Source organism: Vulpes lagopus, chromosome 3 (genome assembly GCF_018345385.1).
Source record: "Vulpes lagopus strain Blue_001 chromosome 3, ASM1834538v1, whole genome shotgun sequence".
NCBI classification, from domain to species: domain Eukaryota; kingdom Metazoa; phylum Chordata; class Mammalia; order Carnivora; family Canidae; genus Vulpes; species Vulpes lagopus.
This window is the reverse complement of record NC_054826.1, coordinates 111,828,231-111,844,296: the sequence shown is the minus strand read 5'-3', so window position 1 is coordinate 111,844,296 and position 16,066 is coordinate 111,828,231. Positions and strand designations below refer to the sequence as shown.

At 52.0% G+C, this 16,066-nt stretch overlaps 1 protein-coding gene across 1 annotated transcript in view; it reads left to right on the top strand.

Annotated features, from left to right (window-relative positions):
• The first annotated feature begins 660 nt into the window (after positions 1-660).
• Positions 661-16,066, top strand: part of HS3ST2 (heparan sulfate-glucosamine 3-sulfotransferase 2) — an 89,497-nt gene continuing 74,091 nt past the window's right edge. The window contains exon 1 of the mRNA XM_041747072.1: positions 661-1,160. Coding sequence (XP_041603006.1) covers positions 709-1,160 — 452 coding nt within the window. The 5' untranslated portion in view covers positions 661-708. The remainder of the gene's footprint in view (positions 1,161-16,066) is intronic.

Genomic DNA, 16,066 nt, shown 5'->3' with positions numbered 1-16,066 from the left:
GCGTGGGTCAGTGCGGAGCGCTTGCGTCTGCGCCCGGGTCTGGGTGTTGGCGCAACCCGGCCCGGGGTTCCCAGCCCCGGGGTCAACGCCTGGGCAGCCCACGCCGGCGGGGGCTCGTCACGGAGCGGCCTGCGCGGGGAGCGCGCGGACTGGCGCGTCCCTGGGAGGGGCTGGGGAGTGGGGGCGCGGGGGGCGGGCCAGGTCCCAGGGCGGGGCGCGGGCTCGGGGGACCCGCGCGGCTGACGTCAGGCGACTCCTTAAATAGAGCCGGCAGCGCGCGCGGCTCGGCATTTCTCTAGGAGCCCGAGCGGGGCCCGCGCCAGCGCCACCGTCCGGCCCGCCTGCCCGCGCCGCCACCGAGCGTTCGGGGCGCCGCGCTCCGGGGACCCGGCATGGGGCTTCGGGCTTCGGGCGCGCTCCGGAGCCGGCGCACGTGAGACCCGAGCCGCGCCGCCCGGAGCCCCGCGGCCCGGGACGGGGAGATGCGGGGCGCGCAGCCGCCCGCGCCCCGAGGAGCCGCCGCGCCCGGGGTCCCCGGGCATGGTGCGCGCCCCGGCCGGCAGCGCCCGGAGAAGACGGCGCCCCCCACGCCCGCCCCGCGGGGCCGGGCCCGCGCCGCGCCTGCCCCCTAGGCGGCCGCAGGGCCCCAGCAGCTCCGCCGCCGGCGCCCCCCGGAAACCATGACCCCCGGCGCGGGCCCATGGAGCCATGGCCTATAGGGTCCTGGGCCGCGCGGGGCCAGCTCAGCCGCGGAGGGCGCGCAGGCTGCTCTTCGCCTTCACGCTCTCGCTCTCCTGCACTTACCTGTGCTACAGCCTCCTGTGCTGCTGCGACGACCTGGGCCGGAGCCGCCTCCTCGGCGCGCCTCGCTGCCTGCGCGGGGCGGGCGCGGGCGGCCAGAAACTTCTCCCGAAGTCCCGCCCCTGCGATCCCCCGGGGCCCACGCCCAGCGCGCCCGCCGCCCGCCTCCCGGCTGCCAACCACTCGGGCTCGGCCAGGCTGGGCACCAAGCGGCTGCCCCAAGCCCTCATCGTGGGCGTGAAGAAGGGGGGCACGCGGGCCGTGCTGGAGTTCATCCGCGTGCACCCGGACGTGCGGGCCTTGGGCACCGAGCCCCACTTCTTCGACAGGAACTACGGCCGCGGGCTGGACTGGTACAGGTAAGGAGGGGGCGCCCCATCCCGCGCGCCGCGCGCCGCGCCCCCCTCCCCCGTCGCGTGCATCCTTAGGGCCGCCTCCCGCGTCTTCTCGCCCCCTTAGTCCTGCTCGTTGTGTGGGTTCAGGCTGACACGTGGGGGGGACTCCACGGAGTAAATCCGCTGAACTTCCCAGGGATGGTGTAGACGGCCACGCGCTTTCTAGAACTGCAAAGGGCAGCTGTTTCTGGAGGCGCCGGAACGCAAGGGGGGGTCTCTAGCCAAACCTCCGGGCGAGCCGGTGGGCTGCCTCCTTGTCCAGCCTCTGGGGTGGAGCAGGGTGCCGGGGGCCAGGGGGCGCTCCCCTGACCTTCGCTGATATTTCCAGGCATCCGAAGGACCCTGAGAAGGGAGGGTTGGAATAGGGCCCCCTTGCCGCAGGGCGCGCGCCTGGGTGAGGTCTCGGGCCAGAGAGGTGTGGGGATGAAGGTGGTCCCTTCTGGAGGGTCATTCCCAGCTCCAGGTATTTGCTGCTCTGCGTGAGCTGAGACCCACCTCTCCCTGCACCCCCCCCCCCCCAGTCGCTCTGACTCTGAGTTAGTGGTCTTGGGTGGTGGAAAGGAACCCTGGATTTGAGTCCTGCTCTGTCACTTAGCTTGAGCAAATGCCTGAAACTCTTCGAGATCCATCACAATGGGCAGGAAAACCTTCCAAGGTCTTCCTAAAGTGCCTTCAAAGTGTAAAAAAGACACCTGCACTAGGTGGTGCTTCTAAACCAACAGGCAGGATGTGGAATTTGGGATACAGCCGGCACCTCACATAAGGGCTGGCCTGGGTCCTAGGGACAGCCAATCATAGACTGTTCACTCCTCCGCTGCACTGACAGGGATGAGAGGCCCCCAGGCTGGTGGTGTCTGAAGGGGGATAGCCTGAAGCTTCTGGAAGGTGACAGCCTCTGCTGTTCAGTGCCCATCTGCCTCCTAGACCCAGTGTGGTGCAGGATTGGCCCAAATGTGGGCTGAGTCAGGGCATCCCCCAGAGTGAAATAATGTATGTGCTCCCCATAACACGTGGGTCCCAGAATTCCCATCATTTACCTGACCCCTTGAAGACCTTCTAGAAATGTCTGCATAGTACTAGAACTGGGGAGGAGTAACATGGTAGCTGACACAGTAACTACAGCTGATTTTTGAAAATGTTTATAAGAATAAACCTGTCAGTAGAAGTCGTAAGCATATTGGACAAATGAAAACTTCATTAGAAGGGGGGACCGCTCTGGGCTCACAATAAGGGGCCCTTGGATTTGCAAGGGGACAACAGGGCCACTTAGCCCTGACCTGCAATGCTCATGGTTGTGGGGGCAAAGGACGGGACACGCACTGTCCCTAGGAGGCAGACACACACTGTGTCTCCGGTAGAGCCCAGCAGGAGATACCCAGCCTGTTGGTGGCCCTGGCACCGTTATGTTGGCTGAATGGAATAGGGTGACACAGAACGGTAGGTCCGGTGCTTCCCGAGCCGTGACTCACAGGCATCCCGTCTGGGTGTACGGGGCGTTCGAGGACCACGTCAGAGCCAGACCCCAGGGAGAGGGAGGCAAACGCATGGGGCAGCAGAACCCTGTGTGGGTCAGCCATGGTCACGTGGTAATGCACAGCAGGCTTTCCTCGATGGAAAATCTGAAAGATTATTGTGAAACCCTTTGCCAGTACGAAGTACCTTTTAAGTGCAAAATAGCAAGATTCTGAGCTTTTAGGTATTGTGTCCTCCAGTAAACCCCATACCCCACACCCAGCGTCTGCCCTCCTCTCTCCTGGGTCCACCAGCAAACAACTTACCCCAGGCTTCCTTTGCAGAGCCTGTGTCATTCAGGGATGGCTGCTTTTTATTTTTAACCTTGGCATGTGTGATTCTAAGCCAGCTTAGCTGTGAACCTTAGAGATGGGAGCCATGCCTTTTTTTTTTCTTTTATAGCACATTTGGATTCTGCTAAAATTCTCAGCTGAATCTTGGTAGGTTTTATTTAACATCAAGCACACTGACAGCTCCACTTCTGTCTCTCTCTCTCCCCTTCACCCTACCCCCCAGGGTCTGAGTTTACCCTCCCTATCACCCTTTGTGTTTCTAGAACGATTAACGCAGAGGTCTGGCACCAGATTGCCCCGTCTTACCACTTCCCCGGGAGGGCTGGGAGCCTACAGCTCAGGAAAGGGCTGTGTGGTTTGTGCTCCTCTCCGTCGCAGACCCACACTCTCAGAGTCCAGGGGTTTGGTTGTGGATTGCCATTTCTACTTAAGGTCGTACTGCCCCATTAGGAGGGCAGTTCTGTTTCCAGAACATTTCTCTGTATGTGCTTTATCCTTTATTACTACTCAAGAAATAGGCATTCGTTGCAGGAGTGACAGGGATTCTTGTGATCCTTTAAAACCCATGTTCTCACTTTATCCCCAAATTCTGTGAGTTTGGACAGCAGGTGCTAGGATGCTCCTCTTTCTGCCCACTGCCTGTGTCATTTCACAGATGTGAAAACTGTAGCCCCAAAACAGCATCTTAAATGGGGTCACAGAGCAAGTTGTGAGCCAGAAGTCAATGGCATGCTGTATCCCACAGAGATACACACGCTCATGTGTGCGTGTGCGTTTCCAGCCAAGTGCGCTGGCGGTTGCTCTGCACAGCTTGCCACCATAGAGCCAGCGTCTGCTGGGTAGACATGGCCAAAGAGCCCTTGCACCCATGGTGGCAGACTGTTTTGCAGAGGTGGAGTTCAGAGTGACAAGACTAGCAGGCCGTGGATCACATTATAATTTCTCCATGGCCAAGTCCCCGGGGACAGCTTCCTGGGTCCCGAGGCCCCAGAACAGAGAGATAGTAGAAAAATCCAACGTTACCCTCAACCCAAAAGAGAGCCTTCTTTCTATGGAGAGAAGCCAGGAGGAAACAAACAGTGCCTGAAGGCGGAGTGCTTACACCTGGAGAGACCAGGAGCCGGAATCTGTGCCTGCCTTGTCTCACCCGAGCCCCTTCTGGGAACCAGCCCAGTTCTGGCCACCCTAGGAGAGCTCAGCGCTCTGCTTTGGGATCCCTCCCCTTAGATGTTTCTCTTGAGTTCTGTCACCTACGTGTGTCTGGCTTGGTTGCCCTCTCCCAGTTTAGCTCCCTAAATGGCAGCTGGGCCTGCAGGGTGAGGTCGACTAGATGTCTAGACAGGTGGGCAGAGTCACATTAGGTTGAAGAGGGAACCAGGGATGGTGTCCAGATGCTGTGGGATTGGCAGACTGTGGTCCTCCTAGAGTAGGGCCTGTAGCAACCATCACAGAAGGTGGTTTTGAAGAATGAATGAAACACTGTGTGGGAAAGTGCCCTGGAAAAGTCTGTGGGAGGGGCACCTGTGTGGGTCAGTCAGTTAAGTGTCTGCCTTTGGGTCAGATCGTGATCTCAGGGTCCTGGAATTGAGCCTCACATGGGGCTCTCTGCTCAGTGGGGAGTCTGCTTCTCCCTCAGTGTGCGTGCTTGCTCGCTTTATCTCTTGTTCTCTCTCTCAAATGAATCTTTAAAAAAAAAAAAAAAGGAAAGAAAAAAGTCTGTAGTATGTAAAGATGGGGCAGCCGTGTTACTACTGTTGCCACTGTGGCTGCTGCTTCTACCAGCACTTCTGGATCACTGTCAGTACTATTAGTATTAGAACTACTGGGTTTTGCCTCGGCTGCTGTTAACCAGATGGGGCTGAGGAATTAGTTCCCAGGACAGTAGTTCCATGATCAACTAGGTAGGGTCCTGATCTTGACTTGTAGTTTCAGCTCTGCTTCAATTTGCTTTTTTCGTTTTTGGTCTTCTTTTCCTCCCTCCCTCTCTTGCTTCCTTTCTTCAGCATCAGTAAAAAAAAGTGGCGTCACATTTCCGGGTGTCTGTTTGCTCACCTTTAACATGGAACTGATGTCTGACCTGCTTTACAACCTTCGTAAAACTCCAGTAAGACAATATGCGAAGAGGCCGCTCCCAATCTAAGATCATAGTTGGGATGTTCTCATTTAGCAAGAGTCAGAATTACTTGGGGTCTTCACTTTTCATAGAGAAATACAAACTGTACATTGTCTAGTAGTTTTTAGTTTGGGGGCGGGGGTGCTCAGTTTCATTGGAAGTGTTCTCCGTTTTGCTAGTTTTTGGGGATGGCAGAGGGGTGAGGGCAGGGTGTGAGGAGGATGTGACTCCTCTCTCAGTGCATCGAAATGCCACCATGGGCAAGTTTAGACATGATCGTTGACTCTGTGCTCTGGTGACAACATTTTGATAGATAAGCCTGTTCTGTAAACTATAGGCTTCACATCTCACGTTATTTGTTCAGCATTGATGGTGGTGTGGGGAGGGTGTGAGGCAGAGAAGACACAGCGTGTGCCATGGACACAGCAGCCTAAGTAAGAAAGGGAATCAAAAGCAAAGAATACAGTCTGTCACTGGTTGCAGCCCCTTTCAATCAGGAAGTCAAATTCTGATAGCAAAGCGAAACTTTAGAAAGAATTAAGACCAAAGGGAGAAGTCTATGCCATTTTTAACCAACTGAGCAACACCTGACACGGGCTGCTTCAAGCCGGTCAGGTGTGCACAGAATCATGCGCGTGCACACCCACACATGTGCCCTTGCACGCCCAATTACAGCGTCTGTGCAGACGCAGGTCTTAAGAGGAGTTTTCCTGCCTCGGTCCAGGAGGATGTCACATATGCTGATTAAATGAAATCATTGAGTCCATAAATCCTCCGTCCTTCGTGCGCTTGCTGTCAGCCTGGCAGCGCGCTGGAGATGTAATAGTTAGCTCTAGCACGTGTACAGTTGTCGGGCACCTCAGAACATTCAGGATGGGCAGGCTGAACTGTCATTGCTCAGAAACATGTTTTGAAGAGCTGGCTTCACTCCCCACCCCCAGAGCTTACAGGGACAGTGGGTGAGCTCACCCTAGAACATGCTATCCTCCAGGCCTCTGGTATGTGGCTACTTAAGGGGAAAAGACCCTACAACCCTAGTGCTTTTCAAGCTGCCACGTGTTGTTAAGGCTATTTGGGATGTGAAAATATCATTTATCAAAGATTCTAAGAGCCCATCTCTTCCTGCATTTTTAACATCCCTGAAATGGGGGTATCTGACATTTGATGGGATCTTAGATGCAGTGAGGTAATGCTTCCATGTTGGGTGGAAACTCTGTCCCCCAGAGCTGCCTTCTGCCGTGGGGACCCATTTGGATCTTCCAAAGAGCCCGACAGTAGGTGGCAGATCCCCTGCCCCAGCAGGGAGCACCCAGGTTGCTGTCTCTACAGCCACCAGGGGCCCCTTCTGATTGCTCAGGGAGCTGCACCCATTTTAGATCTGTGTCACCCATGCCATCTCCCTGCCAGTGTCCATCCTGAAATGAGAAACAGTGTGGCCTGATTTCCCAAAAGGAGATAATAAGATGCCATAGCAGACATGTTGTTCTTGGGCTGCTGGACTGCCTGGATATTTGGAGGTGCATCCCGAGCATCCCTAACAGGCTCAGGGCAGAGGCAGTGCCCAACAGGTGCTACTGCCTGCATGCTTGCTAACGATCCCGTACATCTGCCACGTCTGAGTGCAGAACAACTCTCTTCCCTTTGCTTAGACCTCTGTGAGTCAGCCCTGAATGCCTGAGTGACAGAGTGGGTGGGGAGGAGGTGGGAGCACACAGCTCTCTATCCATCAGGGTCCCCCCACCTCTGGAGGACTTGGAGGGGAGGCCGTCTGTGCGCAGAGGGCTTGGCAGCAGGGGGAGCGGGTAGTCAGGCTGGAGGGGTCGGAAAAGTGGCAGCCCGATCTAAACCTGTGGGACTCCCTCTCTCCTCCAGAGGTAACCCGGGACAGGTTAATCCGTGTATTTGTCAAATGCCTACCATGGGCCAGGCTCAGTGCCAGGCTGCTGTAGGCCAGCCTTTGCTGCCACTTTGTTCTCATCATGGGCTGCAGGCATGGGCCGTGGTGCTTTTGTAGTCCACGGGCAGCTTGAAACGGGGTGGGTAAAGCCACCAGTGAGTGGAAATAACTTAGCATTTCAGAGGTAATTGCTGCCTGTCAAGCCACACAGCTGGGCTGTTGGCCCAGTGCTGTGTTTATGGGCGGGGGCGGGGTGGGGGGCGGTTGGCTTTCTCAGCAAGATAATGGCCGAGGGAAAGGGGGCATAACTGAGCATCTTCCAAGGCACATGGGCCAGGGCTACTGATCGGGTTGCCTGGGGCTTGGGCGACATGTGGTTTCCGGGGCGCAAGTCCACTGGGAGTGTCTTCCCAAAGCTTTGGAATCAGAGGCTCAGTGCCCATGGCCACCAGCTCCCCTGAGGAAGAAACCTAGTGCATCAGCTCGGAGTAGGAGCCAGGGACCTCTCCCTACCATCCTCTGAGGGCAGCGTTTTCCAAGCTTCAGACATCCTTATACCACCTTCGTGATGTTTCCCAAACTCTGGCATGGCCTCTGCTATTACATTCTTAATATTTTTGTTTAAGTTAGCACATTCAAAGAGTGTAATTTTTTCATAAAGAACTGGGCTTATTTTTGTCTTCAGTGTGAATATTTTGGAAACTTAATGTAAACTTCAGAAGTGACAAAGGATGTCCCGTGAAAATTATTCCGTCCTCCCCACCCCTGTTTCTGTGTGTGCAGTTCCTCTTCCCAGAGCCATCACATGTCCTTCTAGAGATGTGCTAATGTGTTTGTAAACCTAGGACACGATAGGCAGGTAGAGTGAAAACACATGTTTTTTTTAAAAAAAAAAAAACAACTTGATTTCGAAACCACCCTACGTGGGAAACCAGCCTCACCTGCCACAATTAGAAGGGAAACGTAAGAATAAATAGTGCAATTGAAGTTTGCTTCCTCAAGTGGCTAGGATGTTCCAAGCCTGTGGCTTGCCCTCTAAAAGAGGGTACTAGGGGATGCTAGTAAGAGCCAGTTAAAGAAATCTTAATTTCAGCATGAGACTTTCCTTTTTCCTTGGTGTAGGTGAATAGAAGGAGTGGAAGCAAAATGTAAAAGGTAACAAATTTTCTCACCATGAGAAATAGTCAATGATACTTAATAAATAATTCATAACTTAATAATAATTCACAACTACCCAGTGATCTTTAGCAGGTCTGTGGAGTACTCCAGATTACCGAGATGAGCCATCCAGCCGACATCCATCTGGGGAAACACTGCTAGAATTTGCAGGAAATCCACCCTAAATAAATCCTGAGAGGTTTCTCCCTTTCAGATTCCTTTGATGTGTTAATGATTGGAAGAGACAGCCAGAGGAAAACTTAGAACAAATAAGAGCTTTCAGAGAAGTATTTTGACTTGCAGTATTTACAAGGGAGCCTAGCCTTCAGAAGAATAGGCTTCCCAGAATAAAGGGTATAGCATGTATTTAAAGGGGGAAAAAAAACCAAACCGAAACCATCTCAAAGTTGCCATTGGTTTCTTCACTGTTCCCACGGGTGGAAAAACCGCATTCTTCCCCACGATTATCAGATCAGATCTACGTGGGTCGTTACATACACATCTGCAGGCATCAGTGTTGCAAAAGTCAGATGTATAAGTTGTTTCCACTAGGGACTCAACAATTTATGGCAACTTAGGGCAATTGGGCTCAAGCCTTTTTTTTTTTTTTTTTTTGAGGCTTATGCAAGACAAGGTGTCTTTTTAAATTTTCAGGATGCAAAGTCCCTTTTCTTCTACTTTGTGATGCATGATGTGAGACTCCAACTTAGTATCAGGACAAGATGACGCTTTTGCTTTCTCAGCTCCGTAGAGGGAGCTCCACAGGGGAGAATTGTCCCTGGGACATACTGTCCCTGGATATCCAGCAGCAGTTTAGAGGGTGTCTGTGATGGCAGGGCTCCCCGAGCTTGCCTTTAGGTGGGTAGATCGCCATCAACACTGATGAAGAGGTGGTTGGCTTCCTGCAAACTCAGCCCCCCACCACCCTCGATCTCAGCTCTCACAGCTGGGTGAAGGAGTCCCGCATCCACCTCGAGGCTGGTGGAGAGATGAGCAAGGCATTGCAGCCTTGGCTCTTGGGGGAGCCGTGCTCCTTGGGGGAATGAGAAGGAGCATCTCATTGGAAGAAGGGAGAACAGCCCAGATTCAAAGGGCATGGGCGAGATGACCTCAAAATGGGATTAAGGAGGCAAAAAGCACTAAGGCAGGTGGTTTCCATGCAGTGGCTAAAAACTCACCTCTGGAATCAGAATGAACAGGTTGGACTCTCACTTCCAGCCCCTGCCAGGTGTGTGTCCACCAGCCAGCGGCTTCTCTGGCTCAGTTCCATCTGCATACTGGGATGAATCCTGTTTCCTCACCCCAGTAGCTTGCTGTGAGGATCGAATGAGTGATAACATGCACAGGTGCTCAGATTTCTGGCATCAGAAGGTGTCCGACAAGGGTTACCTGTCATTATTAGTTTGTATTGAGCTAGATGCTGAGGGCCTAGAGATAAGTAGGGTATGGGTCCTGCCACGGGGTTTCATGGTTTGATGCGGTTATGAGATGTTCATGGAAAATCAGATGGTGAGAGATACCATGTAGAGGTCCAGGCAGAGCTGTAGCAGCACAAAAAGGAGATGAGATCCAACTGGGAGAGTTTTGGAAGGCTTCCTGGACGACGAGGCAGTGTGTTATTTGGGTCTCAGGGGGCAGATAGGATATTCAAAGGGGGTGGCTGAAGTTGGGGGCAGGGGGCGTCTAGAGATGCTGTTTCTAAGTACATTCATGCCACAGTTTCACTTCTCATTTCAGTCCTGCGCACATTTATTGACCACCGACTAAATACCGGGCACAGACTATATACCAGTGCCAAGCCCTGGAAATGTGAAGATGGGAAATAAGATCTCTCCCTTAAAGAGTAGAAGGGCACACAAGTCCAGTAGCAAGACTAGCAGAGAGGGAGAATGCTTCAGCCCTGTGGGATCACAGGGTAGGGGTCCCCACCCAGCATGGCTTAGAGAGGCACTGGGGGGAGCTGATGCCTCAGCTCTAGTGCATTGGCATTTGCCGTATCCTAGATCTGGCTGCTTCTTGTTGTGGAGGCTCCAGCTCAGATGTCACCTACTCAAAGGCATCTGTGTTGGACACTAGATACGGTGTGAAGGTACATATGCAGGATGTGCTGAGGGATTTGGCCATGGCGAGGCGAGAGGGCGGGGTGTCAAGGAAGGCCGAGGTGGGACGAGGGCGGTGGTGGTGCTGCTTGCTGCCGACTGCCTCCATTAAGGGCTTGCTGTCTTTCAGGCCCTGACCAGTGACAGGCTGGGGCTTGAGCCTCATGCTCTTCCTATAACAGCCCCTGGCTTGCCTGGCCAGATGTCTATCTGTAGTTGTCCTTGAACTAACCAAAGACAGGAAAGTCATGTTCTGTGGTAGCTTGGAGGCTTCAGAGTCTCCCCCAAATAGGTAGGAGATGGCATTGTCCCTCTTTCTAGGGATCTCTGAGGCCCTTTTTGCAAATGCAGCATTCTTAGGTAACGTCTTGAGATCCTTTGAAGGTTAAATTGGCTTTGCTCTGCCCCAGAGTAGGTACATGCCACTTGGTGTATATGTGTCCTCCAGTTTCTCATTCTCATTCCAGCCTCATCAACATGCATGACGAGGGAGCAGCCTTGATGGCATTGCTAGATTGAGGGGGCTTGCATGTGTGGGTCCCTTCAAACAGAACTGAACACTGTAGTGCCTTTCCGCAAGATAATGGGGATCTGAATCTCCCCGACCTCCCCGGAGCTGCCAGAGCATGGGAAAATGTTCTCTGCTTTGGCAGCCTCTTTGCAGTGTTTCTGCTTTGATGGTTTTAATGAAGATATGAAATCACCTAACAGCTTTCATTTTGCTCAAGCGAGATGGCTGAAAGTGGAGGTAGCATTTCCCAGGATCAATCCCCATTTTCAGAAGTGGTTGGTTAAACTGTCTGCAGTTTATGGCCACTTCTGGCTGAAACCATGGGGGATCTGAATTATTAATTCCGTGAAAAATGAGTTAAGTCATTGCAAAGCTCCGTGGTGGCAAAATCCCTACTGGAGGCCCCCTTCCTGTCTGGTACTTTCTAGCACAGACGTCTCCCTTAACCAGAAGTCCTGGAGCCCCTTGACTGGATCGCTGTCTGCCCGTCTGTCATTTTTCCAGGAGAGAGAGAACTTGACTTGATTCAGTTATTTCCTGCCAAGGATGAAGCAAGGGAAATGGGCATAAATGACTCTGGGAAGTATTTATGTCAAAGCCATTTTTATAGGCACTCAAATTTGGACATCATTCAGAGGACAAGTGTGCAAGCAAGGTCGTCTCTCCACCATACACCCCTGACCACCTCTACCCTCTCTGGGTGGCTGATGCCCAGGAAAGTGTGTAAAAAGCACGGAGATCTCTGAGCTGGTATGAGTATGGCATGGTGAGCAGGGGCAGTGACTGAGCTGCCCAGACCTTGCATCTTGCAGAGGAACAGTTTGGAGTGACGATGGCATCCTCCAGGGACTCCGTAGACACACACACGAGAGTGAATGACGTTGGCTGAGGGACAGGAAAGAAAAAGGACAACAAGTCCCAGTCAGAGAGGGTGCTTGTCCCATTTAGAGGGGACAGCCACTAGTTAATCTCAACAGATTTATTGCCAGATCGTCTAGGTTTTTCCTTTTTTAGAACAAAACTTAAAATGTGGCATCTTTAAAAAAGAAAAGCGAAATTCAATTTATAATTGTGTCTTACTGATTCATAAGTTCTGTAGAATAGCTGTGGACCAAACCGAGCATGTTTTGGGGCTGGATGTTACCTGTAACTAACCATCCTTTCATGACTTGGACAGGCTGGGTCGTAGAAACAGGCACCACTGCTTGCCTGTCCTGCCTAAGGCCTGCATTATTAGCTCTGGGGTGAGTTGCCACCTTCCTAAGCGTGGCTTTCTCCTATGCAAGATGGGACTAGGTGGTTGTAGTGACTCAGTGTTGTGAGTACACGTTAGATTTTATTCCTGTTGTGATCCCCCTTCTGGGATCATGCTCGGGGGAGGTATGACTGTCACTAAGCTGATGGGCATGCCTGGAAGACAAGAGGCATAACATGGACCTTCTCAAGGGGAGGAAAACTGGAGTCTTATCAGTTGGGCCAATAGGGAGGAGAAGAATCTAGAGCCAAGATGACCTATGGTTGGAGGAACCCATGTGCTTCTAGAACTGGCCCCCAGGGAGGGAGCCTCCAATCCCCAGCACCCCTTGTTATCATTCTTGTGTGTTGTCCTTGGAGTCCCTGGAGGATCTTGAGTTTGTGATGCCACCCCTGCCCCAGACTGCCATTGCAGCTTGGGCATGGCTCCCAGTGCGCAGGGCCATTCAGAACAGCTCAGTACTCTACAGCCTTCTGATCCTTCTTTTTTCTTTCATAACTGGATAGGGTAGAGCAGCTCAGCGGTCCATGCTTTACAGATGACCTGCCTTGCACAAAAGATACCTGTCTCTCTGACTCAGTGGTTGGGTGTAGACAAAAGTCTAGCTTGGAGAGTGGATCTTGCTAGCAAGGAGAGGCTAAGAGGGATGGGCAAGGGGTAGACCTAGAGATCAGCCTGGAAGAATCTTTGTTCAGCCTCCACCAGGAGTTGACACCTTCAGAATGACAAACACTGGGATGGGGGCTGCAGAGGAGGCTGGAGGAGGGATCATGATGGAGTCGAGGAGGCAGCTGCCCTTGAGGAGGACCAGTTGTGTCAGAGTTGACACCGTTCCCTTTCAAGCCAAGCAGACCTGTGACAGGCAGAGAGGTCCTTGGGACCTCTACATGGTCAGTACTGAGACCCCGGATACATGAACCGTGGGTGGAAGAGCTGGCTCTGTCACGCCTGGGGCCAGGCTTGTCTATGGGCCTTCTCAGGCATAGGGTCACCATGGTTCTGAGATCTGACACCGCATCATGACCTTCAGTCACTTGGAGACCATCTTCACAGTTGGGGATGTGTCTACAGAGCTTCCATTTACGTCACATGACCTTTAAAGTCCACTCATAACTTTTGCTGTAACGTATTTACCTCAACATGAAACTTCGTGTCACCAACCTATGTGAGAATCCCCCACTGGCCCTGAGTAGAAAATTGTCATAAAAACAGAGTCAGTAGAAACCAAAGAGCACACTTCAGTTCCAGCCCGTAGAGTTGTCTGTGCCACGCTCGGCTGGAGCCGGAGACCCAGTCTCGTTCTTTCTGGTGAGGAGAGGGATGGGGGATGGAGCCCATTAGAGAGGCATTAACAATGTGTTAGCACCTGAGACTCTCTCCATGGGGTAATAGGAAGATTTGAATAGAAAGAAAAAGGAAAGATCATTATTTTCTGGTGATGTGATAAAGTGGCATCATGCGTCATGGCCATGGGCCACCTACATTTTTCCTTTTCAGCTGGTGGTACACGTCGCACACTTTAGGGACCTACCGGCCGGCCCACTTAGATCCCTCTTGCTTTGATGTCGCTGTATTATTTTATCATACTTGCTTGTCATGGTCCATCAACAGCTTGGGAGGGACTGGCTGACATTACCAAGTCTGGGTGGTTTCAAAAGCTGTGATTCCAATTTTAATTGCAAATTGATGGGGCATTATGGGAAAAGCGAATGGAGACGTGAAGATCTGGAAGAGAAGATCCAGCTCTGCTGTATTTTTAGATTTTTCTTTTCCCCCCTGGATCAGTTTTGTATAATTTTATCTGGACTCTCAGTTTGGTAAGTTCCAGCAGCTTCTCGCTACTTTATTACCTGAGGGCCAACCCAAAGTTGCTTTACAATTCCAGTTTAAATGACCTGCGTAAAACCTTTATCTGTTGCTCCTTAAAAACACTGTGACTTGGATGAATGTCAAAGGCATTATGCCGAGTGAAAGAAAGGTTATGTACTGTATGATTCCATTTATATGACACCCTCAAACAGTCAAAACTTCAGTGATAGAGAACAAATCAGTGGTTGCCAGGGTTTAGGGCAGGGGGAGGGTATGATTGTAAAGAAGCAGATAAGGAGATTTTTTTTTAGGGGGTGATGGGGCCGTTCTGTATCCTGATTGTGGTGGCGATCACATGAATCTATACACGTGTTAAAATTCATAGAGCCGAACACCAGTCAAATGTCCATTTCACTGTGCAGTACTTTTAAAGATTTAAAAAAAAAAAAAAAACAAAACTTGATTTAAAAAAGAAAACATCTGGGATTGTGGAACTCTGCCGCCAATAGGCATCCCAGGTCCCAAATCCTCATTACCAAAAAGCCAACAGTTCCCACATTTTTGGAGTTTACCAGACTTCCTCACTTCCACCCTGATTATGAATTAGAATCAGTCCCCCCCCCCCGCCAGCCCAGCCTCCCCTTTCCTGAACGATGTGAGGAGCTGAAGTAAAGCTTGGGAAGTTCCCATTGAGGTCTGGGGCCACAGTGGGTCTGGCACAGACATCCAGCCAGGTTTCCCCCTGAGGGTCTCAGGTCGGGACTGTGGGCAGCCGCAGTGGCAGATGCATCTCATGATCAGAGTGCCTGCTGGTGGGTAGCAGACCTGCCTGCGGTCCTGGGGACATTCAGCGTGGGGAGAAATGGGTCACAAACCACGGTTGGAAGAAGAATTGAGGATTCCCCCTCAAACAAAAGAGTTCACAGTGTACTGATAGCGTGTCTGACCTCCTGACCACCAGACAAACCTAAGGACTGAACTAAGCATCCCCTTGCTCACCCCAGCCTCCACCCTCAACCAACCCAGCGGGGACAAAGTGCACCCTGTCCAGCCTGAGCACCCCCAGAGCTGGGGAAGAGCACCATAGGTTGGAGGTGTCCAGTTTCCCTCTGCCCAGCACTTGGTAGAGACCCCATGCCTCCCTGAACCCCTGCATGCCGCAAGACTTCACTTCCCAGCTGCTGCCCAAGGTGGGCACCCAGTCATGTTCTCTCTTCCCGTGGTGACAGAAATCAGACACAGTGACCACGCCTATAACAGAGAGCAGCCACAAAAGCCACCAGGCTCCCCTGCATCCTCCCCTGAACCCCACTTCCTCCTGGGCTTGGTTTGAATGGGTTTCTTTGCCTTAGGTGGCTAAGACGATACTTGGATGGTCGTACTGAAGCCACCTACCTGGGCTGGAGGCAAAAGTGTGCGCATTGCCAGCCCATGGGTGGTGACTAGATTCATGGAAGTGGCTGCAGTTAACTCCGGAGCCCGAATAGCTGCAGCAGGAGGGCACGGGGGTGGGGGGCATGACCAGGGAGTAAATGAATGTGGGTGACAGGGAGGAGGCAAAGGGTGGTCTGTGCATAAGCCACAGTGAAGCAGAGGGCAGGTGCACATTCGAGATGCCCACCCATCCAGCATCCCTTCCTCTGTGCCAGCCCCTGAGGGAAAGATTGCTTCTATTTTGTCAACTTTACAATTTTCCCATGGTTACTGGTCTGTTTGGGCTCTTCTAGAGTCAGCTTCAGCAAATCATACTAACCTATCTTAAAAAATGATGATCATACTACGTATCAAGACGTCTGACATCTGCTGCCGGCCTCAGCGTCCCCAGCATACAAATACTCAGGCTTTTCTGATTATAATTCATCTATAAGTAAAGAAGAAAACATGCTAATAAAGATAGAGCCACATGCTGGAATTCAGCATAGCAGATAAAGAAAAATACACGCTGACACGGGAAGTTCTCAAGATCTATTGTTCAGGTGAAGAAAGAGCAAGGTGAAAAACACACTTTGTGTGAAATGGAGGGGGATAATATATATCAGAATTTTCTTCCTGATGCATACATAAATTTTGAAAGGATACACAAGAAACTGGTCGGGTGGCTAGGGACAGGGTAGGAGGGAGATTGTCACTATACACGTTTTATATTTTTTTGAGCTGTGTGAGTATATTCTTTGAAAAATTAAAATAGAAACTGCATTATGACAAAATAAGGAAACTGATAAA